The 27728-nt window shown below is 42.6% G+C and overlaps 1 protein-coding gene across 4 annotated transcripts in view; it reads left to right on the top strand.

Annotated features, from left to right (window-relative positions):
* Positions 1 to 27728, top strand: part of DGKD (diacylglycerol kinase delta) — a 61418-nt gene that overhangs the window by 26487 nt on the left and 7203 nt on the right. For 3 of the 4 annotated variants that reach the window (XR_008432656.1, XM_053952055.1, XM_053952052.1), the window contains 26 exons: positions 4394 to 4498; positions 5304 to 5436; positions 6002 to 6108; positions 6626 to 6751; positions 7815 to 7917; positions 8430 to 8592; positions 10541 to 10649; positions 11388 to 11527; positions 12256 to 12340; positions 12895 to 12989; positions 13078 to 13177; positions 13332 to 13605; positions 15442 to 15603; positions 16334 to 16462; positions 17415 to 17511; positions 17803 to 17913; positions 18626 to 18722; positions 19480 to 19587; positions 20183 to 20296; positions 20688 to 20822; positions 23241 to 23392; positions 24154 to 24265; positions 24431 to 24523; positions 24861 to 24980; positions 25310 to 25427; positions 26677 to 26807. Coding sequence is in view for 3 of the 4 variants with exons in the window: in XM_053952055.1 (XP_053808030.1) it covers positions 4394 to 4498; positions 5304 to 5436; positions 6002 to 6108; positions 6626 to 6751; positions 7815 to 7917; positions 8430 to 8592; positions 10541 to 10649; positions 11388 to 11527; positions 12256 to 12340; positions 12895 to 12989; positions 13078 to 13177; positions 13332 to 13605; positions 15442 to 15603; positions 16334 to 16462; positions 17415 to 17511; positions 17803 to 17913; positions 18626 to 18722; positions 19480 to 19587; positions 20183 to 20296; positions 20688 to 20822; positions 23241 to 23392; positions 24154 to 24265; positions 24431 to 24523; positions 24861 to 24980; positions 25310 to 25427; positions 26677 to 26807 (3219 nt within the window). In the remaining variant the exon portion in view is untranslated. The remainder of the gene's footprint in view (positions 1 to 4393; positions 4499 to 5303; positions 5437 to 6001; positions 6109 to 6625; positions 6752 to 7814; positions 7918 to 8429; positions 8593 to 10540; positions 10650 to 11387; positions 11528 to 12255; positions 12341 to 12894; positions 12990 to 13077; positions 13178 to 13331; positions 13606 to 15441; positions 15604 to 16333; positions 16463 to 17414; positions 17512 to 17802; positions 17914 to 18625; positions 18723 to 19479; positions 19588 to 20182; positions 20297 to 20687; positions 20823 to 23240; positions 23393 to 24153; positions 24266 to 24430; positions 24524 to 24860; positions 24981 to 25309; positions 25428 to 26676; positions 26808 to 27728) is intronic. The other variant, XM_053952054.1, reaches the window with a different exon arrangement.

The following is a 27728-nucleotide window of genomic DNA, read 5'->3' as shown; positions in this document are numbered from 1 at the left end:
GCATGCTTGAAAATTGAGAATTTCTCTAATAGACTTGAGATGACTCATGGAGGGCACATAACTACTTGCTGGGGACCTGACTATCACCCTCATTTCTGCAAAATGTATTTCAGGGGTTTCACATGCAATGAGAAGTTAGTAATTAACCTTTATCCTTATTTGAAATGTTTTTAACCCTTTCTGCCATTCCCATGTGTTTTTATGACTCTCCAGGAGTGATTAGAGGGATTGGCAGCCTTTTTTCCCCCCACCACGACTATGGAGCTCTTTTTCTGGTCAGGATTAGATGCCAATCATATCACCATGTAGTGAGCACTGGGCACTCAGTTTCTACTAATGAGTGAAATCTAAAGAATCACACCCAGAAGTTCAGTAGCATTTAGGATCAAAAAAGTTTTTAATACTCACTTTTTAGGCAGAACAAGCACTTTTAATTTGCATAATTGCTCATATCTAAATACAGTTCTGAGCTGTTTTGGGGCAGGAATGCTCAGACTTCTGCCAATCCCGAAACAGGCCAAAAATCTATGAGATTAAAAATAAATCTGAAGACTTTTTGTTGCTTTTTTTTTTTTTTAACTCCTAGTAAGGCAGCTCTCATCCTAACTCAGAAGCAGTGAGATTGTTGTTTTTGTGCTCTCCGTTTATGAGAACAAGAGGTCACTGGATGACATTACTGCTTTGTAAATTTAGAACAAATAAAAGGAAATGCTACTTCACCTAGTGCGTCGTCATCCTGTGGAATATACTGTTCCAGGATGTTAGTCAAAAGCTGTAGCCGGAACATAAAAAAATAGCTGGACCATGCTCGTTTGTAGCCATGTTCACCTACAGGGATAACCAAGCCTTGTGTTCCACAGTGGTGGCTCATTGCAGTTGTAACTGAGAGTGAACTCCCTGGATTCCTGGCTGGGAAAGGACAGCTTTCCAGGGGGAAGATTGGCATGGCTTCTTTTGAGACAACAAGACAACAAGAATGATTTTATGAGATGTTAAAATGATCATTGCTCTTGCCTGGACAGTGCAGTGCAGTGTATGTAACAGCCTTGCCCCTGTGTCAGTATCCTTCAGCAGGGGGGTGTCTGGAGCTGAAATAGCTGGTTCAAGGAGAGGGAGGGAACAGTGGCAGGAGGAGTGTGAGTGTGAGCTTCTGTTGCTCAGCGAGTGCAGTAGCACACGTGCTGCCCAACAGCCCGTGCAGGAAGGAGCCGGCAGCTGCTGCGCTACAGGGCAGGCACGAGGGGCTGATGCTCACCAGGTACCTGGGCTGGGCTGGGGAGTGTGGGGTGTGTGAACAGCAGAGCTGCTGAACTGCTCTGCAAAGGAACGGGGCTGTTAACACATTTCTGGATTCCTCATTATCCTTGTTAAGATGTTTAACTGTAATACCGCTGCGTATTAATCAGGAAAACAGGTTTGGATGGTTTCTTCATTTCCCCAAATAATTGCTGCACTAGTTACATTAAAATCTCGTCTGTCCTTCATAGTGAAGTCTGAGTTGTCTCAGTTTGTTCTCCTTAGGAGCGAGCTTTTTAAAGAGATTTATTTTTTTATTTCCCATCTCTGGTAATACCAATAAATCCCAGAGCAAATGATGCTATTGAACTGACTAATAGGGAATGCTTTTCATATGTTTGTCCTGCACAGTTACATTTTTATTTGCAGTTTGTAGTTACACAATAGACCCTTTATTTTATTTCTGTGACTCTTTTTCTGGATGATTCATGTATGAAAATCTTTTGATCTCTTTATTTATCCTCTTGTCTTATAAACTTTGACTTTGTTCTTTGAACAGAGGGTTGTCTAACACTGAATGTGGGGATTTTTAAGATGATGCAGTAGGTGACTTAAGAAGGAATTAGTTGCTTTCTATATTGGATGTTCTGTCCAATTATCCAGGAAGACAGTAGCCTTAGAAATTAATTCTTATCAAAGGAATGTCTGTATTTTTGTATTTTATGTCAATGTTTTAAAGTTCTAGTCTTCCAGTGTGATTAAAAACTGTGTTTAGTTTGCATTTTCCTTCTATCCACCCAAAAAGGCAGAAAAATAGGAAAAGGGACAGCACTGAGTATGAGTGTTCTGAAGCTGTTCTTCCCTAGTGCTCCAGAGCATGCCAGTAACTCAAATGAACTGGTAGTTCCTTACAGAATTTGTCTGATTTTACAGCCATGAAAGGTCTTTGGATGCTTCATCCTAGGATGTTTGGACATTATATGTGCTACTGTTGTACATATGCAACTATAGATGTTCTTGGCCTTATTACCAGGAAGAAAGTGAGGCCCAGTGGTGTCTGAACAAATAAGTTAACATGGGTTTTACTTCCAGGGAAAAAGCTGCATCCTCTTAGCAGGACTCAGACATGCCCCTTGTTTTTCTCTATCTTCATACTGATTTATGCATCAGTGTTTCATGCTCTGGAACAAGTTTCTCTAGGGCAAACATTCTTACATAGAAGAGTTTTTGATGGAAATGCATTTAACTAAACGCTTTCCTGCTTTCCCAAGGAAGAAGAAGCATTCCCGTGATTACCTTCTTTGGAAATAAATTTTTTTCAAAGCTGGAAATGTTTAAAGGAAAGTGAGGGAAGAGAGGACTTCTTCAAAGTTTTATTTTTAAAATAGTGTAAATATTTATTTCTGTGTGCTTACAGTTGATACAGATCAGGTCATTTTGTCCAAGATAGAATGCTTCAAATGCAAAAACTGTGTTTCTAATATGAATGGCCAGTCCTTTCTTTACAAAGAGATTTAGTTCCTTTCATTGCCTACTTCATGTGTCTCTAGCACCGGTTACTAGGTATTGGTCGTGCCTCTGGGTAAGGTGGTGTTATTGCAGGGGAATCTGCAGTCTGTGAATGAAAAGAAACACAGTTTGAAAAATTGCAGACCTTTTCCTAAAATAAAGCAGAACTTTCCAGGTGTATCTTTTTTGTTGACATTACATCCACATTTCTTGGTGAATGCTCTGAGGCACTTCAACATCAACTAAAAGTTTGGTGTTCAACTTCAGAGGCTTTTATTTTTAATCTGTTTTATGAATGATGATGAGAGAAGTGAGAAACAGACTGGAAAACCGGGATATCAGGTATTGGGGTGATGTGTGTGGGTATTTTAGTGTTCATTAACAAAACTTTGGCTGAATGATTGGGCTTCATGAGATTGACACAATCCTAGTTTATTTTAATCCATTCTTTCAGGTGTTAGGTACAATTTGCTTGAAAAGCAGATGATGTAGACAAATTTTTTTCATGTACTGTATGTAGAGGGGTGCAGGAGAGTCTGGACTGCTGGAAATGTTAGAATTGACATAAAAGGGAGCCTTTTGATTTTTGTTAACAGTAACAGTACTCAACCTTAATGCAGCTTTTCTTAAATCCAGGTCTTGCAAACACTTCAGTATTGATCTAATTTAAGTCAGCTTGATGGAAATCAATGCAGAGGTGTACAAAAGAGACAGTGAGATAACTGCACTGTGGGGAAGAAAGACTTTAGTCTTAGGAAGAATAACGGTTGGTATATAGTCAAGTCTGGACTCCAGCTGAATGGGCAGCTCTGACAACAGCAGACATGGTCCTCTGAAAAGCAGAGCTTTCATTTCTCTCTGCTGCCACCAGCTGACTGAAGGAGAGGGAGTTGGTGGTAGAGGACACAGAGGCCTGGTGCCTCCCTGGGCAAAGGGGAACTTTGGTCACCCTGCATGTCTTCTGCTGGTTTGTTAAAATATTGTTTATTTAACACAGGGCAACTAATGCATGGGAATTAGCCCAGGGTACAAACACACTGAGGACGGGATTGTTGGAGGGAGGTAAACTCACCAGAGCTTCAGCCTGATAGGGGACTATTTGTTAGAATATCTTTTAAGTAGGTAGAACAAGCCCTCAGAAAACATGACGGTTCAAATTGCTTATTTTGTTGCTCCCCTCCCCATGAGGGAGACTAAACAAATTGTCATGACTAAACAAATTTTTAGAATGATATTGTAGAGTATGTTATCTGACTCATTAATTGCTAGAAACTGGTATACTATGCTATTAACAAAATGTCTTTATGTTTTTACCAGTTTTGAAAGTACAGTAAGTCCTTTAAAAATACTTATGCAAGGTCTGCACATAATTACTCCTGCTGCTCCATGCTTGATTTGTGTTGTGCTGTTATTTAGGTATGAGAGATTTCTTTACTCAGTTCAGTATTGGGAATGACAGCTAAAATCTTGGTGGTTCTATACATTTAGGAAGAAATCAAGGTGTGCTGTGGTGGAAGAGAAGCACAGTTCAGAGGTGCAAATAACTTTCATTGTGTAGCTCTGAAAATAGCTTCAACAGACTGCACTAGTGGTAAGGTATTTTCTTGCTGTCTCACTGACATGTCCACTCCTCATTTTCTCTCTTCAGATTATCACTCCATGTCGGAAGCTCATCCTTTGTGCTGACAACAGAAAAGAGATGGAAGATTGGATCGCAGCACTGAAGACTGTCCAAAACCGTGAACATTTTGAGGTAATAAGAAAATGTGTTTCTTTGTATTCTGTGCTTCCTCTGCTAAATCACAGCTTGTTTTGAGAGTCAGCTCGAATGAACTTAATAGAAGTCATTTTATTGACTACAATGGGTAACAGTGTTAGGACCTTCTGTAAAATTTATCCTAAATAAATTGAAGTGATTCTCCAAAGAATGTTTGGCTTTGTATATGCTCCCTTAGGAATTCAGAGAGAATTTTCAGAGCATGGATAGGTTATGAAGCCAAGTTTCCCTCCCACTGTCTTTTCATTTTTCAATTATTCTCCCTGTCCCAATTCACATCTTGCCTGCTTGATATTATGCCAGCTTCAGTGCATCTACCTGCTTCCTGGGGTGAGTGAGACCAGCAGTGCCACCACAAAAAGTTGTCTTGTGTTTTCCCCACTCTGATGCTTGCCTCCCTTATGCTGGTACAAGCATTTCTCTGCTACAGAATGAGCCAGGCTGGGGAACTGATCTTTCTGAAAATTTAATCCAACAAAAAAATGGGGATAAATTCTTTAGCAGATAAATTATCCAGTTCATTTCCCTAGACAAATTTGTAGTAAGACAAGGATGGGAGGTGGTACAGGAGCTGTACTGAAGGTGTGGCTTCTTCAGGTAGTCTCTTTTGCCTTAGAGACCTTCTTGAGTTTCAGCTAATGTGTATAAACTGCATGTGGCGCACTCTTTCCTAGTGAAAATTGCTGTTTCTGCTTTTTCTGACTGCTTCATGCAGCTCTTCTGAGAAAAAAAGTCTTGTTGCTCTACTTTAGACCTTACTGTAATACATTTATATCATCAGTCTACCCAGTACAGCATGGACCATTTCTCAGGGATGCATAACTGGTACGCCTGCTCCCATGCCCGGCCAACGTACTGCAACGTGTGTCGGGAGGCCTTGTCTGGGGTCACGTCACATGGGCTGTCCTGTGAAGGTAGGTGTGCCCTCGTCTTTTGCCTGGGGAGAAACAGCCTCGTTTTATTTTTGGTTTTGCCCGTATACCCAAATACTGCCATCCCTTATTAAAGTCATGTGTCTGCAATGACAGTGCAGAAGTGCCTCTCAGACACTTCTGAGGTGTCTGAGAGAATATTCAAAAGAAGACTCCTATTCACGGGAATAACTGTATTTGTAAGAACATCTTTGTTTAATGTTTGAGTGCCAGGAAGTTCCCCTTTCCCCAGCTTTGGCTTAGCAGAAATGCCTGGCACATGCGTCTGACATGAATGCGGTGACACCTACATTGTGTAAAACGACGGAGGAGTGTGTGACTATGTAAATCATATTAAATTTAACAAGTTGATCACTAAGCTTTGTACAAGCAACTGGCAAAAATGACAAGGCAAGAATTAATAGCTAGATCAGAACACTTAGAGCTGATCGTTTTGGTGATGCTAAAAAGGATAGAGTGTGCCCATGCTTTCTTCTGGAGCCAAATACACGCTGCCACGTTAGACCTCCTGAGGCAGGATTAATTACATTCATTTCTTCCTCCCTAGTGTGCAAGTTTAAAGCCCACAAGCGCTGTGCTGTGCGGGCAACCAACAATTGCAAGTGGACAACTCTGGCCTCTATTGGGAAGGATATCATTGAGGATGAAGATGGGGTAGGTGTTAGTTTGAACTTTTCCAGCCTTGCCTTGATAGGGAAGCACTTCCTTGTGTTGTGTAGCTTTTTTTTCATTTTGTAAATAGCAGATTCTGCCTTTACATGGAAAAGATTTCTACTGTCAAATCATGAGATTTTGTGTGAAAAGTCCAACCAGGATAGCAAGGGACTCCTGAGTAGAAATAAACTGCTGTGGACTGGGGGAGTTGAGATTAAATAATTGGAGGCATGGGGAACTTGATCTAAGTTTTGGCAAAAGAAAAAGAAATGAGTGTTTGGAACAGCACCTTAGCATATTGGGATGTCTCATGCAAGTCAGTGTTTCCTGAGTAGCCTGGGGTGAGTCACCTGGACTCTTTGTGCTTGAGCATGATGTAAAATGCCAGAATTGGTCCTTAGGTGTTTTCTAGAAATTGCCTTTGCTGTCCTTAAACAGTGCATATAAAGACTTGCTTCTCTATGTATCTCAGAGTCATGATGTCTCCTGTACTTTTAAGCTTCTGTCCCTTTTGCAGATCTCAATGCCACATCAGTGGCTGGAAGGAAACCTGCCCGTGAGTGCCAAATGCACTGTGTGTGATAAAACCTGTGGCAGTGTCCTGCGTTTGCAGGACTGGCGCTGCCTGTGGTGCAAAGCCATGGTGAGTTGAATAAGTGTGATCATTAAGTGTCCTTTCAGTAAAAGGACAGCTTTTCATCAGCTCTATGGTATGTTCTTTTAATGACACTTGCTTAGAATAAAATCTCTAACCATGCTGTCAGTGTTTGCCATGAAGGACTTTATTGTTCTGCAAGAAATAGGAATTTAATTTGTGCTCAGAAGTGTTGCTGTGATATATAAAAGCAAGACCTGAAAAAAGTATCCTGCTTCTAGCCAAGCTCATTTTATTTTGAGAGTGAGCTTTCATAGAAGAATCTAAGTACGGTAGACATGAATCAAAGCTTCTGTCATGGACTACATTGGATTTTAAGGAGCCATTATTTGTTATTTCTACAGGTTGAAAAGGTTCAACAAACTATAAGGAATACTCAGCTATTTTAATAATAGCAATTTCCCTTCCATTGCAATAGATTGCTCTTGCCTAACCACTGAAGTGATGCAGATCTTGCTGTGTTTTCAGTTGTCTATAATACTAGTAGGAGAAGTATCACAAAATATGTTTTTAGAATGAGGGGCTCAAATGCCAAGCAAACCCTCTATCTTACAGTCTTTGTGTACCAGAAAAGCCCTGCTCTACTTTGTATTTCCTTTTTTGAGTGGCTTCATTAATATTTTCTTCTTTTACCTCTTATATCTCTCATGTCTTCCTGGTTTGTTTTTTGCTTTCTTATTCTCTTGAGTTCCCAGCTTTTTCTTTTGTTGCTACTTCAGATCTCTCAGTTGAGGCTGGGATTTTGAAAGCAGAATGCCGAAGGCTCCTAAGACCACAGAAGCTGGTATCTGGTTCTCTCAGCACTGAAAGTGCTGGTCTCATAAATTCAAATGGCAGGAAAGTACATACTAATGGAAAGAAGAGAATTCGTAGAAGGCTCTGATTAGATCATTCTTAAAATAATTTTATTGATATATTTATCAATTGACATTTTTTGGTGATTTCACCCCCTCTGCCATTCTTCCTCTTACAGCTTCTTTTGGGTGGCTTTAGGAGTTATACCACAATGTCCAAAAGAGTCTGAATTACTCCTTTTTGGTGGTTTTTCCAGGTGCACACAGCATGTAAAGAGTTGTTGCCAAACAAGTGCCCTCTTGGGCTCTGCAAAGTGTCTGTCATTCCTCCTACTGCTCTTAACAGCATTGATTCAGATGGTAAGTATTCCTAGTAAGTAGCACTTCTTTCACTTCCTCTCAGTCATAGTCACTTCAGCTGGCACTATTAATGCCAGGTTCTGTCAGCTGAATATTCTGCTTTTGCTGTTGCTGAAACTCGCCAGTTTGCTGAGTATGACAGTGAACTGTTTGCTTTGCTTTTGCATTCCGTTTATCTCCCTGTAATATCAGTGTTTGCTGAGCTGCAGCTGATTAAATTTATTGACAATAACTATATTGCAGAAGCAGTTTGGGAAGGTTGGGGAAGCTGAAAATTTTGGCATACTGCTAGGACATAAGTGTGACATTTGGCAGCATGAGGTGTGGTTCTGCTGGATTCAGGGCTGTGCACATTTGGCATTCACTAGTGAGTGCCATAAGCACAAGGAAAATATTAGCTGCTTCATAGCTGGGCTGGGGTGTGGGCTGCTGGTTTTTCTCTCCATCCATCCCCATGGGCAGCTTCACATCTCTTGGCTTTTCCTCCCTCTCTCTTTCATTTGCCCCAACAGGTTTCTGGAAAGCCACCTGTCCCCCTTCTTGCACAAGCCCTTTGTTGGTCTTTGTCAACTCAAAAAGTGGAGACAACCAAGGTGTAAAATTTCTGCGAAGATTCAAACAACTGCTGAATCCAGCCCAGGTCTTTGACCTCATGAATGGAGGACCTCACCTTGGGTAGGCAGATATTTTTTTTTGAAACAAAAATTCCTTGTAAATACCCAGAAAGTACAAGGGATTTACTTGGTTAAGCTCATCCTCAAATATAACAGGGAACCTATTCCTCAGAGAAAACTAAACACGTGAGGTTTGGAGGGATTTTCCTCTCTCTGTGTTAAGTGTTACTGATTAGCTAAAACCGAAAAATGTTGTCGCAAAGGTTATTATATCCATTCATCAGTAATAGCAAGACAGCCTGAGGCATTTTGGGGGAATTCCAAAAACACTCCCCTGGAAGAAGACCAAGCATGGAAAGCTTGAACCCATAAGAAAACTTGTCAGCAGTCTTTTAACAGGCATCCTCATATACTGCTAAGAAAAGTTAATTTCAGTTAACTCAAGTGAACAGACAGATGTCATAGATAGCAAATTAATATTGTCAAGATGAGATTTATTGAGAAGTAACTTATCTGAGAAGTCTGTATAACTTCCATCCTTCAAAGACTTTGTGGTGATATTGTGGAGAGACTCTTATGAGTCTTTAAGAGTGTTACTCTTTTGGTAAAGCTGGTTCTGCCCTAGGATCTAAGTTATGCTTCAGACTTTTTGCCAAATTATGCTAGAGTATCTGTGGATATAAAAAAAAGTGAGTGCTGTAAAATAAACGTCTTTTGTGTATTTTTGCAACTCTCATTTAAAAGAAAACTTCGGTCTTAAGTTTGTCCACTTCCAGTTGGTTTTCTGTTGCATCAGATTTAAGTAACTTTTGTCATTAATTGGTGCTCCTTATAATGAGAGCCAACACAAGGTGAATTTTCTTCATCTTTTCCTCCCAGTGACTCCAAGTCTTTGACTAGATCTGTAGATGCAGGGGCTAAATCTGGGAGTGTCCCTGGAGTAGTGGTCATTGGGTTCTGCTCTCCTGAGTCCTGTTGTAGTTCTTTGCCATAGCATATTGCAAAACACTGGCATTTAAAACTGCAGTGTTCTGTCGAGGGGATGTGTTTGGCTGAAAAATAATTTATAAAAGACTTGTAAAATTAAGTGCTTTCTTGTTCCCCTCCCCGGCCAGACTGACTGTTGTGAGGAATTTTGCTTTCAAGCAGGAATGGAAAGGAGGGAATCAGTTACCTTCTTGAGCTGCGGTGCACACTTCTAAAAGAGATGCTCTTATATATTTGCTTAAAAAGAAAGTGATGGTACAGAGTAAAGCCAGCAAATCCTGTACTACAGCAAGTCCTGTTTAGATAATAATAGTAAAAAAACATACATACAAAGCCAAAATAAAAACAAGAGCAGATCTCAAAAATGTTCAGTAGGAAGCACAGTTTCAAACAGGAGAAGTTGTTTTTATTATTCTGGAAAGGGTGAATGGAGAAATTCACCCTGGTGAGCTGTTTGCCTGCCTGTGGGACAGACAAAGCACCAGAGCAGTGATTTATGTTGCTTTCCCAGAAAAACTAAAGCTTGTGATGTTTTACATCCTCTTGCAGTTATCTCATGGCTGATTGACTGCATGAAGATCCCCCTCTTGAAGATTTGCTTTAGTTGGTGTGGCTGTGAGTGTGAAGGCAGTGACATCAGAGCACTTAGAACTGTGACAAATAGCTAATGTTAGGGTGGATGCAGCAAGGCTGCAAGAGGGAGTTAATTCAATGGATAATCAGCTATTACATGCTTGTCTCTTCTTCTGTAGAGACAAAAATGCCCTGCTTTAGTAGACGAGTATGTCTTGGGAGATATTTCTGTAGTGAATAGCTATGGTAAGTTGCTTAGCTGCATTTATAATCCCTTAATTATAACCATTTTAATTCATCTGTAATCTGGCCGTGACCTGTATTCATTGCAAAATCAGTGCCTACTTTAAGCAACATTGTCATGTTTGTTACCTAGATTGGAATTATAATTTCTTTCTGTAACAGCTGATTGTTTTTCCCTCTTGCTTTTTTCTTTCTCTTCTCTGTAGTTTACGCTTATTCCAGAAATTTGACACTTTCCGGATTCTAGTTTGTGGTGGGGACGGAAGTGTTGGCTGGGTTCTCTCTGAAATTGATAGCCTCAACCTTCACAAGCAGGTACCTGCCCCAGGAGCTTGGTTGGATGAAGGAATGAAGTAACAACAGCATGGGCTGAAGAGGACTTCCCTTGGTCATGCAGATATCATTTGCCCCAGGACTGAAGCTGCTGAAAGCTTACCATAGCAGTGCTCTTGCACTAGTTTTCTGCAAGATATAAATCCAGTAATGGATTAATTCTTTATGCCTGTCTCCATTGTTCCTCCACAAGATCCAGCTTTAGGAGTAGCTCTGAGTACTCCTGCTCCATCACCAGTAGAGACATACTCTGAAAGGGCTGTGGTTGGGAAACTTGGGAGTTCCACATGGGTTATGCTCTGCTCCCTTTAATTCTTGTGGTGTAGTATCTGAGTCTTAGGGATAGGCTGTAACTTCACTGGGGTACAGATATCATACACTGTTTTGCTTGGGAACTGTCTGTGCTAATTTTACAGAAACACAATGGCACCACCTGATGGCTAAATATAAATCTGTAAGAGGTTTACTATAGCGAGGTGCTCCTTGACATGGTAGCAGTAAAATCCTCCTCTCTCAATTCACAACCAAAAGTACAGGAAATTTTTCCATAATTGTATGCTTTTCTGGCTGTTTTCCCCATCCAGTTACTTTCTCCCACCCTGGGATTAGCTGTTTTCCAGTGACTGGTGTGTTAAGGAATCAGTCATGTTACTCATGGCTGTTCCTGGCTCATGTTTCCCCATTTGAATATCATTTTCATTTTCCTTTTCTCTAATGCAGTGCCAGTTGGGAGTGCTGCCCTTGGGAACAGGGAATGACCTTGCCCGTGTTTTAGGCTGGGGTTCTGCTTGTGATGATGATACCCAGCTCCCGCAGATCCTGGAGAAGCTGGAGAGGGCCAGTACCAAAATGCTGGACAGGTGAGTAACCATCACTAACATCATCTGCTCTTCAGGAGTTGTGTGAAGATATCCTTCCAGGAGAACAGGGCAGTCCTGACTCTGACAAGCTTTTGGACCTCTTACTAATGCCAGATAACATTTTTGTTACTGATACCCTCTCGTGAGAAAAAGTGAAATTATCAGGGTTCCAGTGTCCTCACTTCTGTCCCAGAGTCCTCATCAATTGAATTTGTGATTTCTTTGTCCTAGTTTGAAACCAAACTTATGTCATAACCTAAGACAGCCTTAAAGTTATGACTTTTTTTAAAAAGCAATTTCTTCTTTGTAAATCTAAACCAATTTATCTTGAGCTTGGCTTAGAAGTGAAAGCCAAATACAGAAGTGGGTGTCAATGCTTGGTATTGATACCTCCTGTATATGTCTTTGTACATGATATATAAGACTGTCTCATGCCTTTAGAGTTGCATCTTGGCATCTCTTATGTTGAATCAAGTAATGCCAGTGGAATTTTTGTGGAGAGGGAAGAAGTAGAGATATTCCCTGTGCTGTAGAATACTTGTTCATAGTGTCATGCTTCCTTCTTCCCCAGTTCAGCCCTTCTGTATTTCCATTGCTACTCTGTGGCTTCTTTATATCAGTGATGGCTCCCCAAAGTGCAGTTTGTTCTGCTTTGAGGTTCTAACCTGTTATATTTGGATAACAGAGGAAACCATCTGCATTGTAGTGACAAGTATGATTTTCAACAGGTGGAGCATCATGGTGTATGAAACCAAACTCCCTCGCCAGGCCTCCACTTCCACAGTCACTGAAGATTGCAGTGAGAATTCAGAGGTACTTCTCAGGAGGGGCAGGGGTCTGGAGCACCAGCCTTGGAGCACACGAGATAGGAGGCAGTGGCTGAGCTCCAGTGGAGCAGAGCTGAGCCATGGGTGTAGCCAGAGCTGCAAAGATCCAGGGCTTTAAGTCAGTGAAGCATTATGGAGAAAGATGGAGGTTGGGTTACCAAAGTCAACAACCATAATGAGGGATGAGGAAAAGATACTTTGGAATTGAATGGAAAGGAAATTACTGGCTTTTATTTGCTTCATTATGTCAAGTTGTTGAAATAGTGGCAAACTGCATAGCAGTCATGAAGACCCTCAGTGCTTTCAGATTTGCAGTTGATCAGAGACTCTAAGGACTGCTGATGATTTGTAGGTTCAGAATTAGTTTCTTGATCAGGTTCAGGTCTTCAGTGAGTAACAGAGCCCTGGACTGTGGAACTTTTTCAGGGCAAAAAGAATCTGTAGAGTGATAGGTACTCTTAGAGGAGCCAGGATTTCACAGCATATGTTGTAATGCTGGGAAGCAGCAGCACCCCAGTGTTTCTTTCTGATTGTCAACAGGTGCAGAAGATTCTCTGCTATGAAGATTCTGTGGCTGCTCATTTGTCCAAAATTTTGACTTCTGACCAACACTCAGTGGTGATCTCCTCAGCCAAGTGAGTACTTAGAGGACAACTAATCTAAATTTCACTGTGAAAATCCTGCAACAACCCTTGCATGATTTTGTTTTGCTCCTCTGTCTAGAGTACTTTGTGAGACAGTGAAGGATTTTGTGGCTCGAGTAGGGAAAGCCTATGAGAAGGCAACAGAAAGCTCAGAGGAGTCAGAGGTCATGGCCAGGAAGGTAAAATTTGAAAAAATGTTTGGGTTTCTGCTTCTGAAGTGTAAAACTGCTCTGTTTTCAGAGAACTGGGTTAGCAGCAGTTCAGTTAGCACTGAAAGAATGAGCTACCCAGGCAACTGTTAGTTCTACTCACATGTTGTTCTTCTTCATGTAGTGCTCTGTCCTGAAGGAGAAGCTGGACTTATTGCTGAAGACACTGAATGATGAATCTCAAGCGTCTTCCTCTCTGCCCAACCCTCCTCCCACCATTGCAGAGGAGACAGAGGACGGGGATGGGTCGGGCAGTGCAGGTGACTCTTCAAGTGAGCTCTCAGTGGGCTCGGCCTGCACTGCACGGCCCCAGATATTCCGTCCCCGAGAGCAGCTCATGCTGAGAGCCAACAGCTTGAAAAAAGCCATTCGCCAAATAATAGAGCATGCAGAGAAAGGTAACCCTTCAGGAGTCCTGCTTGTCACTTCCTACAGCCTCTTAAGAAGTATAAATTTCCTTTATTCTGGGGGGCAGCAGGTTTCTTTATTGAAAGCAGCTTTCCTGAGCTAGAGAAGCTATTCAGTAACTCTGACCATTTAGTTTCAGTGTCATCTCTACCAAGCCCACCTTCTGGAAACATTGCTTAATAAATGAGTCTGAAGTTCAAGGTGTGTTCTCTTCTAGCGGGCTGGTTTAGGAAGTTCCTACCCTACCACACTGTTAATTTGCATTTCCTGCCTGTCCCCACCCATACCGCAATTGTGTCAGTGCAGCTCTTTGTGTGGCCTTGCTGTAAAACAGATCTGAAAATAATTGGGAAGGGATTTTAAGTATTTTAACATTGTTTCAATTTCTTTATAGCAGAGGCCAGCAAAACGTTGCTGTGGTACAACTGCAGGAGAGGGCAGGAGTTTCTTAAATGAGCTTTGTTCCTGGGAAAAACTTATAATACTGCACTTTGGTGCAAGTAATTTCTGTTCTGATGTTAACTTATTAGGCAGGTGACCCTCTTCTCCATGTCTTGACCCTTGTCTGTCTCCAGGCACACACCCCCAATGCTCCAAGTTTCTTCTCCTTAGAAAGGCATCAGGCTCCAAGTGTTAGTCATAAAGTCGGGGGTTAACTGAGACCAAAGGAAGTACTTAACAGATTGTTACTGGAGATAAAAGCATTGAAATTGCAGATATAACATCCATGCACACCCAGGAGTGCCCTCTGAACAACTGTGTAGTAAGTTACAAATCATTGCAAAGTTGCTTGGATTTCCAGCACTGCAGCACTGTATACAACATTTGCTGGAGGTGAATAGTGGAAGTCCAGCAAACAGCCTACTTCTGGTGAAACAGGAGGCCTTGACCTCACTGCTCCTTCACTTTGCTGCTGCTTGCCGTACGCCAGTTTGATGTTTGTGAAGTTCTATTGGAGCCCAAGCAATTTGCTTAATCCAGCTAGAAGTGTTCCTGTTTCTGCTGCACGAGTGGGTTGGATTGCTTCACGGGTAGTTCTGCTGAACTACAGGGTCAGCACAATAGAGAGGAAGAGACTGAAAGAAGGGGGTGAGCTGTGCAGGCAGTGAGCTGGTAGAGCAGCTGAGGGCATTCAGAGCTGAGCCCTGGCAGGGGCTGCTGGGGAGGAAAAGACTTGTTGATTGCTTGCAAAGTTTTGATTTCTTTAGGCAGCATGCTAGCGTTTAAATCTTACGAGCTCTTGAGCAAACTCCAGTTACATTTCAGATGTATTTGTTCAGCTTTTCCAAACTGTTTTTCTTCTTCCAGAGTGTGCAATCTGATTCTTTCTTCTGATTGTATTGGTTTTTACCGACTGCTGTTTTCTTCCTTTTTGATTATGTGTGTCTAAGTCCCCATTTCAAGTGCCTTATGTTATTGCACCACTACAGATTAAACAAACAGGAAATTCATTAATCATTTCACGTCTGTCTGGTTAGAATTCCTGGTAACATCTAAGTGCAAATAAATGGAAGCCCATCACCTCTAGCACAGTTTACATCTCAGGATGCCTGAGTACCTGTGGCATTAAAAATAGACACTTCTATTTAGAGCCTGACTGCTAAAGAGCTCAGCAAAGTAAACAAAGAGGCTAAGCCAACCTGGTTCCAAAAGCTCTCCAGAGCAGAGCTGAGACAAATGATAAAGGAAAGCTTTGTGTTATTCCTATTCTTCCCTTTAAGGAATCAGGACATTTAGAATCCCATCCTGTTGTTATTTACATGAGTGGGAGGTATTCTTTGCCAGAAGAGCTGTGAGGTACTCACCTGCTTTATCTCTTCATACAGCTGTAGATGAGCAGAATGCTCAGACCCAGGAGCAAGAGGGCTTCCTCCTTAGTCTCTCAGCCTCTGAGGAAGGCAAGGAGCTGAGGAACGAGGATAAAATATCCATGCAGTCATCACACAGCAGCAGCTATGGAGTGTCAAAGGGGAGGAGCCAGAGGAAAGGTACTGCTTTGGGGCTGCTACCATGTAGATCTTGCCTGTGGATTATAATTCTGTTAGTTATAAAAAGGGAAGGAGGTGTTATGTGTATTACCTTCTGTGTTCTGTTCTTCTCAAATTTTTGCATGATTGCTCTTCAGGCCTTGCACATTTGTGTTCTAGTCTATGCATTATACACTCAATTTTTTGCTGCATCTCTCATAGTTGGTCCATGATCTTAGCATATGAAACCTAGGATTCAGAAATTTTCTTGCACCTTAGCCAGTAATCTGGATTCTCTTGGCTTTCAGTGCTTGGACAAGGACAGTCTTGAGCACTTTTCATGTCATCCTTTGCAGATGACAGAGAACAGCAGCCAGTTTGCTTTAATAACTGTGTTATGTGAGTAATTTGTTAGAGATCCCTGATCATTGCTAATACATTTGGAACTTCCCTGATTATTGATTTGGAGCCAAATAACCTATCTGTTGTGCTGCTGGCACCAGCTTTTTCTTATCTCTGTTTCTAACATTTTTCTTGTGGCATTTTGGTACTTCCATTCTGTGGGGTTTTCCAGCAGCACGTATCTGACATCTCTGTCTCTTAATGACTGGTTCTGTCACTTCTTTGTTTTCTGGGGGCTCAAGTGTTTTGCTGTTGAGTGATTCCTAACCCAGTCTTGCTGCTTGGCCTGTGTTGGTCTGAATCACAGCACTATGTTTGTCAATAGCCAAGTTTGTGTTGTGTTTTACAGCCTCCAAGTCTCCTTGTGAAAGACTAATAAACAAAGGAAGTTTGTCACTGGGCAGCTCTGCATCTCTTCCTCCCCAGACAGGAGGTCGGGACAACTTGCCAATGCTGAACACAAAAATCCTCTACCCAAGTAGGTATAACACCCACCACTTCCCAATGAGGCAGCCATCTGGAGCGTTGGTGACTGCAGCACAGGCTGCAGTCCTCATGTGAAAACATGAGATTGTCCTGCCAGATGCCCTTTTGTGCAAGGTCAACCACGAGAGAAATCCCTTTGTAGATAACTGCAAGTGGAGGCTTGGAATGAGCTGTAGTAGTTTCCAGTTTGTAGCTAAGACTTAGACACAGATTTCTATTAATGCCATGAAGTGGCAGAATTTAGATGCCAATTGTAAGGAGATACTTATCTCAAAGTAACCATGAGAAGGGGGAGATGATGCTGTTGAGAAAGGTTTCTGAAGAATGGCAGCAGTTCCTTTATGTGAAGTGACTGGAAGTGCACAGACTCAGCAGAATTCCCACCTCTCACATGATGTGCAGCAACTTCTCCCCATCAGTGTAGCAGTATCTTTCCATCTCTTCGCCCAAATTACTTTGTTCAAATTGCTCCTTCTGGAAGCAGGTAGTTTCCTTTCTCTCTGACAAACCTACTATTTGTGGTTCACCAGTTAATAATTTAAGAAGCAGGAGACAGTAATTCTTGAATAACTTGGATCATAGCTTCAGTCCTGCTCCTTTCTCTTTATTCACTGTATCAGGGGTATTGCATGTCTCACCCTGGAACGAAAAAGCTCCTGCAGAGAGAACTCCTATTTCTCTTTTCCATGTTTCTATACAACTGTGCTGCTAGCCTTAGGCAGTACACTGTCAGTCAGAAACCCTGCAGGCAGCCCCAGAAACCCTTCTCCTTGTCAAAAGAACTAACCTCTGGGTTAGTGAAAGAAGACACTAATGCTCTTTGCTTTCTTCATGAATGACAGGGAAGAATGTATCAACTCTTGTTATCTAGTCTTTGAGATTGACGTTACCTGTTTTCTGCTTATTATTTGTCATGCTCTTCTCCATGGTCAATTTTCCTACAGATATACGTGCTGGCATGTCAGGTTCTTTGCCTGGGAGCTCTGTCATCAGCCGATTGTTGATCCATGCGGATCCCTTTAACTCTGAGCCTGAAAATCTGTGAGTATGCTCAGGAGCTGGAAGGGAGGGCATGGGTATTTGCAAACGGACCTCAGCAGAGAGGGGGATTCATTTATGGACCAAAGTAATGGACTGCAACAGCCTGGAGTTCCATAAATGGATTCATACGCTGGATTCTAGAGCTTAAGGATCAGCTTATGGAATGTGCAGTGACACACATCTGACACAGTTGGGCTTGGTGGTCTTTTCCAATCTAAATGATTCTGTGTGAGATACGCACCAAATGGTACCAAGACTTATGTGCGGAAGTTTTGTTCTTCTGTTTGGCAGTGAATGTTACACTGAGAAGTGTGTCATGAATAATTACTTTGGAATTGGACTGGATGCAAAGATTTCCTTGGACTTCAACAACAAACGTGATGAGCACCCAGAGAAATGCAGGTGAGTTTGGTTTTAAATGACCTTTGGAATTATGCCAAAAGTGACTGAACCACTTCATGCTTCTGTGTGGTTTTGAAGCTGATTGTGTACAATGTGCTGAATAGGTGTATTGTCTACATAATGCTCCTTCAAGGCTTGAAATCATGATGGAAGAGATAAGTTACTGATTTATTACTGGTTCATTATGCTATAAGGTATTTAAGTTGCTACTTTGGAGCAACATTTAGCACATTGGTTCTATTTATATCATCTCACGCACAGAGAGAAGCACATCTCAATTCTAAATGCAGCAGAGGCTGGTTTTGGCATTGATCCTGATTCAATACAAACCACAGGTTTGGCCTTTTGAATACCTGAGCAACTACAGGATGCTTTGTGTAGCCTAGGATTGGCTATATTTGCTGTATATGAGCTAATACAGCCAAGCACTGTTGATGTCTTGGTGTATGAGATGGACAAGTTCTGTGCCAGGGCAGTCTGTGTATACTTCTGGTAGTGTCTGTTACTCATGCTTGATTCCTACCTGACATTTACTTAAAGGGAAGTAGTTTCCTAGTACAGTGACCACTTGAAACAATTGACCCTTTTGGAAGCAAAGCACCTTTGTGGTTTAGGATGTAGCAGGTACCATTTCAATGTGAAGATTTCATTCCTTCTTAGTGAAAGGGTAAATGTCTGTGCTGACTTTTTCTCTTTTTGTTTGCCCCCTTAGAAGTCGTACTAAGAATATGATGTGGTATGGAGTATTGGGGACCAAGGAGCTGCTGCACAGAACATATAAAAACCTGGAGCAGAAGGTCTTGCTGGAGGTAAGGAATTAGCATGTTCTTCTGTTCCTAAGACTGGGATGCCTAATTCCATCTCCTTCAGGCACTGTGATTTTTGGCATGGTGATTTGGCTTGGTGGCATTTGTCTGCCTGAAACAATGTACTTGGCTATGTGTCACGCTGAGCTAACTAAAAGTGGCTTTTCCTGGTTCAGGAGCATAACTTGTATTCTAAGCCCAAAAGAGAAGAAGTATCATCCTGCTGGAAAGTATTTGCTGTTCGCAGTGCAGTGTTCAGCATGGATAAGATTGTTACGTTCCATGTGGTTTCTCACGTGAGCACATAATTTTTGATGGTGGGTGCAGTGGAAAGTTCTGAATTTAACTGTGCTGTGATGTCTATCCAGCTGGAAAAGAAATACTTTTGTATAGGTCATGTACAGCATAAACAGGTAACTTGCAGGAGAAGACCCTCATCACATGGATGTTTCAGGAGTTGTATTCCACTTTCTTGAGAAATAAATCAAGAGGCTTTGCCAGGCCTCTCAGGTGTGTCCTATTCCGGTTAGAGGAAAAGAAACAAGAGTTTGTTGAAGAACATGTCTGCCAGAAGATGTGTGGCTCATGAGGCTTGAGTGGATACCTTCTACTCTTCTAGGCCAAGAATGAACAGGAAGAAACCTGAATTAATGTATTACTAAGATGGTGCTGGCTGTTTTCTGTTCACAGAGCATGTGCTCTGGCAGGAGGGTCTTTCTCCTGCTGGGCTGAGAGTAGTGTTGCCTTCATTTTTGTGCAGTGCGATGGGAGGCCAATCCCTCTGCCCAGTCTCCAGGGGATTGCTGTGCTCAACATTCCCAGCTATGCAGGAGGCACCAACTTCTGGGGGGGAACCAAGGAAGATGATGTGAGTATTCTCTAAGACCGTACAGGAAATATTTCTACTTACTGTTGCTTTTGAGGTCACAGCCTCTGAAAATAGTGCTTGGAAGAAGAGGGCAGGGGGCCTGTCTGCATGCACTTTCTGTTGGATGTGGCTGAGATACTGAGACCTAACCTTTAGCAGCTTTCATACCCAGGCAGTCTGTAAGGATTTAGAAAAAAAACATCACCAGAGCATTTGGACCTGCAGGAAGTTCTTTAGGTTGCCCTTGTCAACACAGAGAAATAAAGAGAAGTAAAGCCCCTTGATAGCAAAGGCAGCTAGATTCACTCAGAAATGTTGTAATCTTTGGAAATTTTTTGGAGTGCCTACTTTCAAAAAAATAATTATTGCTGTATGACCTACAGCTTTCATGTCTGAATTATACTTTAGCAATTGGAAGCTTCCCTTTTTCACTTCTAGCTCGTTCCAGATCCTCACTTTCTAACCTTGTTAATTTTATACAGATTAAAGAGCACAATTAAGAGCCAACCCCCAGGTTGGCACCAATAGGGGGTAAAGGAAACATCTCCAAGAGAGCTGTGCCTCAGCTGAATTCTCTCTCCCTTGTATGTGGCAGACATTTACAGCCCCTTCCTTTGATGACAAGATTTTGGAGGTGGTAGCCGTGTTTGGTAGCATGCAGATGGCAGTGTCACGTGTGATAAACCTACAGCATCACCGGATTGCACAGGTATCAGCTGCTTTTGTGAGCTCTTCCTGCCTGCCCCCTCTCCAGCTGGTGGACTTTGTAAAGCCCTTCTTTCTGCTCTGTCTGGTCCATGGAAAGAGCATTCACCAGGGTTGGAAATGGACGTGCTCAGGGGCAATTTGAGTATGGAATTGTTTGCTAGCATTCATTTTAGTAGGAGTTAGACCAACAACTCAAATACAGATTAGTCCAAAGGCAAAGCAGGTGTTCCCCGCTGCTCAAGGCTGAGGTGTGTCCTGCTGCCTAGATGTGTGTGCCTCAAGTAGCACCAAAGCTACAGCACCTGGGGAGGGGCTTTGGAATGACAGAGAATGGCTTATGCTTTTGGAAAATCAACCTTTTAGCATTCTTCTGACCCAGTCACTCCTTGCAGTGCCGGACAGTAAAGATAGCAATCCTTGGAGAAGAAGGAGTTCCTGTGCAAGTGGATGGAGAAGCCTGGATCCAGCCTCCAGGTTACATTTGGATTGTTCATAAGAACAGGGCACAGACCCTCACCCGAGACAGGGTAAGAGCATCCTGAATTGCTTGTGCAGTATACATGTGTTTCAACGTCACATATTTCTGGAGAGCATGGACAGGGCCACACGTGAACATGATCTTTGTGAATGCAAGAAGCATATTTTATTACACACCATAAACCTTTTGGGAAAGAATGTGATTAAACTTGCATTCAGCACTTGGGAAATGTCATAAATAAGGTTGTTTATGCAAGCTTATTTTACTTCCTTTTCTAGTTGCCTTAAGACAGTGTTTCTTAACATGCTTGCATGCTGTTTTTTCTACAGGATGCCTGCCTCGCCAAGTGCTGTGGATTGTCTAGATTCAGACGGTCAATGTTTTAATTTGTCATTGTTATTCAGTATCTGGCTTCATTGACCATGCAAAACAGTGTCTTTTGCCTTGTTCCAGAAGTGTGTGTCAGTCTCATCTCATAATTTTCAAATATATCTGATGAGTACCAGCAGATAAGGAAGCCTCCTTGCTCTTTTGCTATATGACTGAGCAGTGGTCAGACAAGGGAAAGGATAAAGACCATGCTGTGGCACAGACACACTTTGAGTCCTCCCAGCTCTGTGACTGTCCATGCATAAACAGTTCAGTTGAGAGCAGATCTTCATATTTTCCAGCATAACACCCCTTTACCCAGCTTCCAGAGCAAATCAAAGTCCTCTGCAAAGGGACTCACCTGCTGAATCACAATAAGGAGTACAACAAAGGGAAAAAGGGAAAGCAGCCTGATACACAGACCTGAGGCAGATTGCCTGGCAAGGGAATTACAAAGATGATAGTATGAAAGGAGAGCAAAGGTGGGCATACAAAGCCCCTATCGTGGTAGGACAGGAGACCAGAGACCTCTTAACTGGGAGAGCAGTGGGTGTTGATCATAGAACCACAGAATGGTTTGGGTTGGAAGGGACTTTAAAGGTCATCTAGTCCAAGCTCCTTGGGGAGGGACACCTTCCACTAGACCAGGTTGCTTAAAGCCCCATCGAGCCTGTGGTCTAAATGTTGCCAGAGATGGGGCATCCACCACTTCTCTGGGCAACCTGTGCCAGTGTTTCATCCCCCTCATCATATAAAATCCTTCCTTATATCTAGCTGAATGTATCCTCTTTTGAGTTCAAAGAGTGTCCTGTCAGCTCTGATGTGAATGTTGTGGAGAGGAGACGGGAATAGTGCACACAATCTTTTGTGAAGGGTAAGAGAGCTTCTGCAGCATCACATTGACACTTGGAGGGACAATGACTGAAAGAGATAGCACAGAGAGCAAGAGAGAACAGGATTGCTGCTGTAAAGGTAAAGGGAGGGAAAAAAGGAGAGGCAACCTATGTGTGGGCATGGTGGGAAAGGTGACATGAAGCACAAGAGACAGAGAAGACAAGGTAGTCCCTTGTGAGTGTGCTATGTGTTGGGCCATCAGAAATCACAGCTATGATTGTGCCAGCCCATTCCTAATTGCCTACCAACTTGGTTTTGCAGTCATGGAATTGCGAGGAAGAGGTTCCAGTTTTGCAGTTGCACACTCAACTTTGTCTCAACTTACCCTTGTTTTTCCTGCTGTCCTTTTAAAGGTCACTGCATACCCCTTCTTTCACAGAGCAAACCTGTCCTCTTCAGTTGAAGTGGACTTGATGCATGTGACCCTGTACCTTTGGTAACATTTTTCAAATGTGATTTGGGTTATATAATTTCCTAAACTGAAGATGGAAAAACTCAAATTCCCTTATTTGTTTGGCCTCATCTGGAGCACTAAAGAGTCATCAGCAAGAGTGAGATCGGCAGGTAGCTTGCACTGAGCTGACAGAGCCTGGTTTTCCAGTGTTAGAGGCAGTAGGGGAAGAGAGTGCTTTACCACAAGGCTCCATAGTTTTCATTCTCACCATATTCAATATAAATCCTTCTACATTGGATCTGTTTTGCTTCTTCCCACACCACTACCTGCTGCCCACAGGAGTATCAGTAAGGTTTCAAATGTGTCAGGTCCTAGCTCTGAGTTCAGGGGCTTGGCCCAGCAGTTCCTAGGGAAGCCCAGTTTACTTCCAGATAAGGAGGAGCCTTGAACATTTTTAATTTCAAGTTCTGAAGTGTCTCAGTAATACTGAGGTGTAAAGGTGATACAGCTGCTCAAAGAAAAGGCTGCCACCAGTAGAGAATTGTTGGATTTTTTAAGTCTGGCTCTCAGTACTGCCCAGTAATTTTGACTAAAACTGTGCTTAAATAGAAATTCAGCCAAGGCAAGCATGTGGCATGGAAAACTTCATCCCAGCCAGCTACTTAGCAAAGTTATAAGCAACTTAACTACTGGGCCCTGCAGTGAAAAGTGCCTGTACCAGATCTACATGTTTTACAGGCATAGGCACAGTCACTGGGTTTTTATAGGAGTTTTACAAGGTACTTCATAGTTCGCTTACTGTGTTTTTAGGCATTTGAGAGCACCCTGAAGTCTTGGGAAGACAAGCAGAAGTGTGAGTTGTCACGACCGTCCTCTTTCTCTCTGCAACCAGAGATCATGTCTGAAGAAGAATCCACCCAGATCATCCAGTTTGGTCAAGCTGCAGGTGCTCTTATCCACAGGTGTGACTCAACTTGCTTTTGGTGAATAGAGCCTCCTTTAGGGCCTGAAGTTCTTGTCCTGCTTCCTGTTCCTGGAGATGTTCCTGTTCAGCTACATTGCTGGTCCATGTCACTGAGAGTAACATCATTTGTTGTTCAGTGTCCCAGCTAAACAAGGACTAAAGCTAAATAAACTTTCTTAGGCCATTTTGAACAAAATATGTTACTTTTATGAGCAAACATGGATCCTTTAATCCTGAAACAACCTGTTGCCTTTGAATATAAAGTAGTTTTTTCAGAAAAGAAACAAAAGCCTCTCAAGGAGCTCAGATGACAGCCTGGGTTGTTGTAACCCTGATGCCTAGCAGAAATTTTTGTACAATGCCCAGAATGTATGCTTACCTGCTTATCCTTTAGTCAGGCATTCCATTGGGCTTCTGAGAGAAAGTTCCCAGAGTCATTAGAGAAGGTTGCTGTAAGTGCAGCTGCCTTTCACATCACTCTAGTCATACTAAAATGTCTGGGTTGTATTTCAAACTGATCCCAGTTTGTGTGCAGAATTGAACATGTTGTTCCTGTGAGAGAGCTGCATTTCCTTGCCTATGCATGCTCAATGTGGCAGGAGAACTGCCCTGCTTTGCCAGAGGCTGTGCCCCTGCCATGAGCCTGGCTCGGCTCAGCACTTGGATGAGTGTTTAAATGGGATACCCAGTGAGGAGAGATCTCCTGATTTGAACATATGCAATCTGATATGCTGATGCAATCTGTAATTCTCTCTTTAGCATTCGGGAAATAGCTCAATCCTATCAGGACATGGAACAGGAGCTTGCCCATGCTGTCAATGCCAGCTCCAAGTCTATGGACAAAGTCTACGCTAAATCCAAGTCTACAGAGGTACTGCACTCACTTGGCATCTCCCATTTGTCCTCACTCCAGAGCTCTTGGTTTTCCATTCTAGCTGACCAAAAGTAGGCCTTGCTAGTCTAAGACTTCTTCCTTTTGACTGCTCAGACCTGTGCACTTCTAAGCTTAACTTGTACATGAACTGCTTCCCTGCAGGGTCTGAACTGCAGCCTTGTTGTAGAGATGGTGAATAATGTCAAAGCCCTGCACAATGAGACAGAGCTGCTGCTGGCAGGCAAGATGGCACTGGTAAGGAGCATAAAGCAGGAGGAAAAACCAGCCTCACACTTCCTCTCCTCTCCTCCTATTGCCTTGGCCTAGCATTTTGCTGGTCTTGGACTCTGTAAGTCAGTTTAGATGTTACTATCCAGGAATCATTTGCTACAGAAAATTTTGCTACACGAGTGTGCTGTGGAGCTTGGAGCTCAGAAAATAGAAGAGTTGTTAACTTGGTCTGGGCAGAGTACCTGCTCTGGACTTCCTGTCAAAGGAACTGCTTTGTTAGCTAGGAATTTCAAGACAAGGGCCTGGCTGTGTGTTCTACCATGAGGCTTTTAACTCTGCCTTTCTTCTATTCCTAATCCAGCAATTAGATCCTCCACAGAAGGAGCAGCTCCAGGCAGCCCTGGCAGACATGGACCTCCAGCTGAGGAAACTGGCAGACATCCCTTGGCTGTGGCAGCTTATGGAGCCCTGTGATGAGGAGGTGAGGAGAACCAAGGCTATTTCTCCCTACCTGTTCTCTTTTTCCCTAGTTCTCCCTGTGTGTTTGACTTCCTGTTACTATATGGCTGATGTGAGAAAAAAATATTAAGAAATAAACTTGACTCCCTAGGGCTAAAGAAAGTAATTTCCTGCCAAGATCTCTTGCCTAATATGGGATCAACTTTCTCTGCTTCCTTTTCTGTCTTGATGAGAATGAGTTTAGGATTTTTTTTCCTTTTGAGATCACAGAACTGATCTTGACAGTGCTTGTTGCTCTTAGTCCATTCCAATCAGTTTATGTGTGCTTGATTTTCCCTTCTGTTCTTGCAGAACCAGATGCTGGATTATTCTAAACGCAGTCGCAGTGGCAAATTCCGCCTGGTGACCAAGTTTAAAAAGGAGAAGAACAACAAAAATAAGGAGACTCACAGTAGCATGGGATTGCCGGGTACCAAGTCTGCTTATTCATTGTGTCTTTTTATCCCATCAGTGTGGTCACACCACTACCTGTTCTCGGTCTGTTTCCTCACATATCCTCTCCTTCTGTTTCATCTGCATCTGCCTCTTCTTGCAGGTCTAGTCAGTCTTTTTCATTTGGCAAAATAGCTTATTGCTCCCTTCTGAGTCATCGTCCCCCTGTACCATGCCAACATTCGTGAGCAGGAACAGGAGGTACTCTCTGAAGAACTCTCCCCTACACTATACAGATTTTCACAGATGTTTCAGAGGATGTTTAGGGAAGTGAATTTGAGGATTTCGGCATTTTAAGTATAAAAATGACTGTGGGGCTCAAGTCCGCTTAACTCCAGTCTTTTCACTGCTTATTCTCTGTGATACAATAAATGATACTTTTCTCATTGATTCACCTTCAGGCCTTAATCAAGTTTCATGTCTAATTGGCTGGGAATCAGCATCACCACAGGTGCTTCCTGACCTTTAATCCTATTGGTCAGTAAACAAAAACTGGCCATGAATCAACAAATTGCCATTCAAGACACTTTCTCTTTAAATTGGTCTAGCTGATTTTTGGTTTATGCTCTCCTTATGAAGTCTTTTTCCAAAATTCAGAAGTATGACCTGTGCTGTTAGCTCTTGGGTCCTGTCCTCAGCCATGGAGTTGTGGGTACAGTCTCCTGTCTGACAGGCTGGTGTTCATTCACTGCCTTCCAAAACTGGGAAATTTTATTATTCTCTTATTTAGAGACTGCAAGAAGGTGGAAGTCTAAACTCTTCCTCTCTCCCTCAGACAAGGGGGAGAGAAGTTGCCATTTTGTTTACTGATTGCAAGTGGTTGTACATAATAATGTGCGAACTGATCTGTGCTGTGATTCTCCATCATATATTTTATGAATCTGTTGTTTTGTACACAGAATTTACACAATTAATTTACTCTTCTTAAACATGGGTGTAAACTTGAAAAAAGTTACCCCTATGAAAAGATATGCCATCTCATCCAAACAAATATGCACTTCCTCCTGGCTGTACTGCAGCAAGACTCTTCTTAAGAGAGCATCTCCTACCTTTTTTGCCCTACCTCCTTCATTTGAGATTGAAGGTTGTGCTGCCCTCCCCTTAGGTAGAGACTGTGGTCCTGCTTGCCCTCCTCCTCTGGCACTGAGTGCTGTGGTGTCCTCATCTCTCCCTGTCTCCTGGGATTCTGGGTACTCAATGCACTCCTGCTTTTCCATCTCTAACAGTTCACCTCTGGGGAACGGAGGAGGTTGCGGCGTGGCTTGAGCACCTCAGTCTTTGTGAGTATAAGGATATCTTCATCCGGCATGACGTCCGGGGCTCTGAGCTCCTGCACCTTGAACGGAGGGACCTCAAGGTACTTTCACGGTCGGCTCATGAGAAATAGCCAGCTGCATCTGCATGACCTCCTGTGCTGAATGTGCTTGGAAGTGGTCTGCCCGCTGTTCATTCCAGGTGCCTTGGCAAGATGAACAGGTTCACTACAGCCTCGTTTTATTTTCTCACCCTTTTGGGTCCCCTGGTTTTTCATAGCAGGGAAGTAGAAGAGCTGGTTGAGGGACCAGCTGTCCAGTTCTGCCACAGCTTCCTGGAGATATGATACAGTCCAGCACACAGATTGCTAGTAGTGTTCTTGAGAGTCTCTGATTTTAATGACAGAAGTTTTTCTCAGCTACTGTACCATCTTTGCAGAAGGTGCTGTAATTTGGTTCTTACCATGCAGTGACTGGACAAATGGATCATCATACTTCTTTGTTACAAGAAAAAATGATGGTGCACTTTGATGAGGCTTATGGATGGAGAGAATCTTTTTTAAGAAGGCTTAGCAGCCACATTACACAACTTTTCAACTCCTCACCAGGAGACATTGTTTCTACTGAGGAAAAATTGAAAGTGGTGGTTCTTTGCATGTAGAAGAGAGTTGTGTCATCATTCTGGTGACTTGCATGGACCAGGAAAACACTGGGTTTTTTTTGAAGTAGTATGTGGCATTTGTTGGATGCCCCTTGAACCTTTATTTATAATTTTTACCATCTTCCCATGGTGAGATTTGCTGTAAGCTGTGTAGCTGACCCCTCTGCATGTCATCCACCTACAGCCTGTGTTTGTTGCATGGTACCAGCTATCAGATGTGACTGGTTAGTTCTTCCTGCATGTTTTGGCTTCTAAATTGGGTCCTTGACATCTATGTGCTCTTTCTGTTCTCACAGCCTTTGACAGTCAATTTGTGTTTCTGGCTAACAGTCCATAGTTGTTCGCATTGCTCTGTGCCCACTCT

This window comes from Vidua chalybeata, chromosome 10 (assembly GCF_026979565.1).
Source record: "Vidua chalybeata isolate OUT-0048 chromosome 10, bVidCha1 merged haplotype, whole genome shotgun sequence".
NCBI classification, from domain to species: Eukaryota; Metazoa; Chordata; class Aves; order Passeriformes; family Viduidae; genus Vidua; species Vidua chalybeata.
This window is presented reverse-complemented; position numbering and strand designations above follow the sequence as displayed.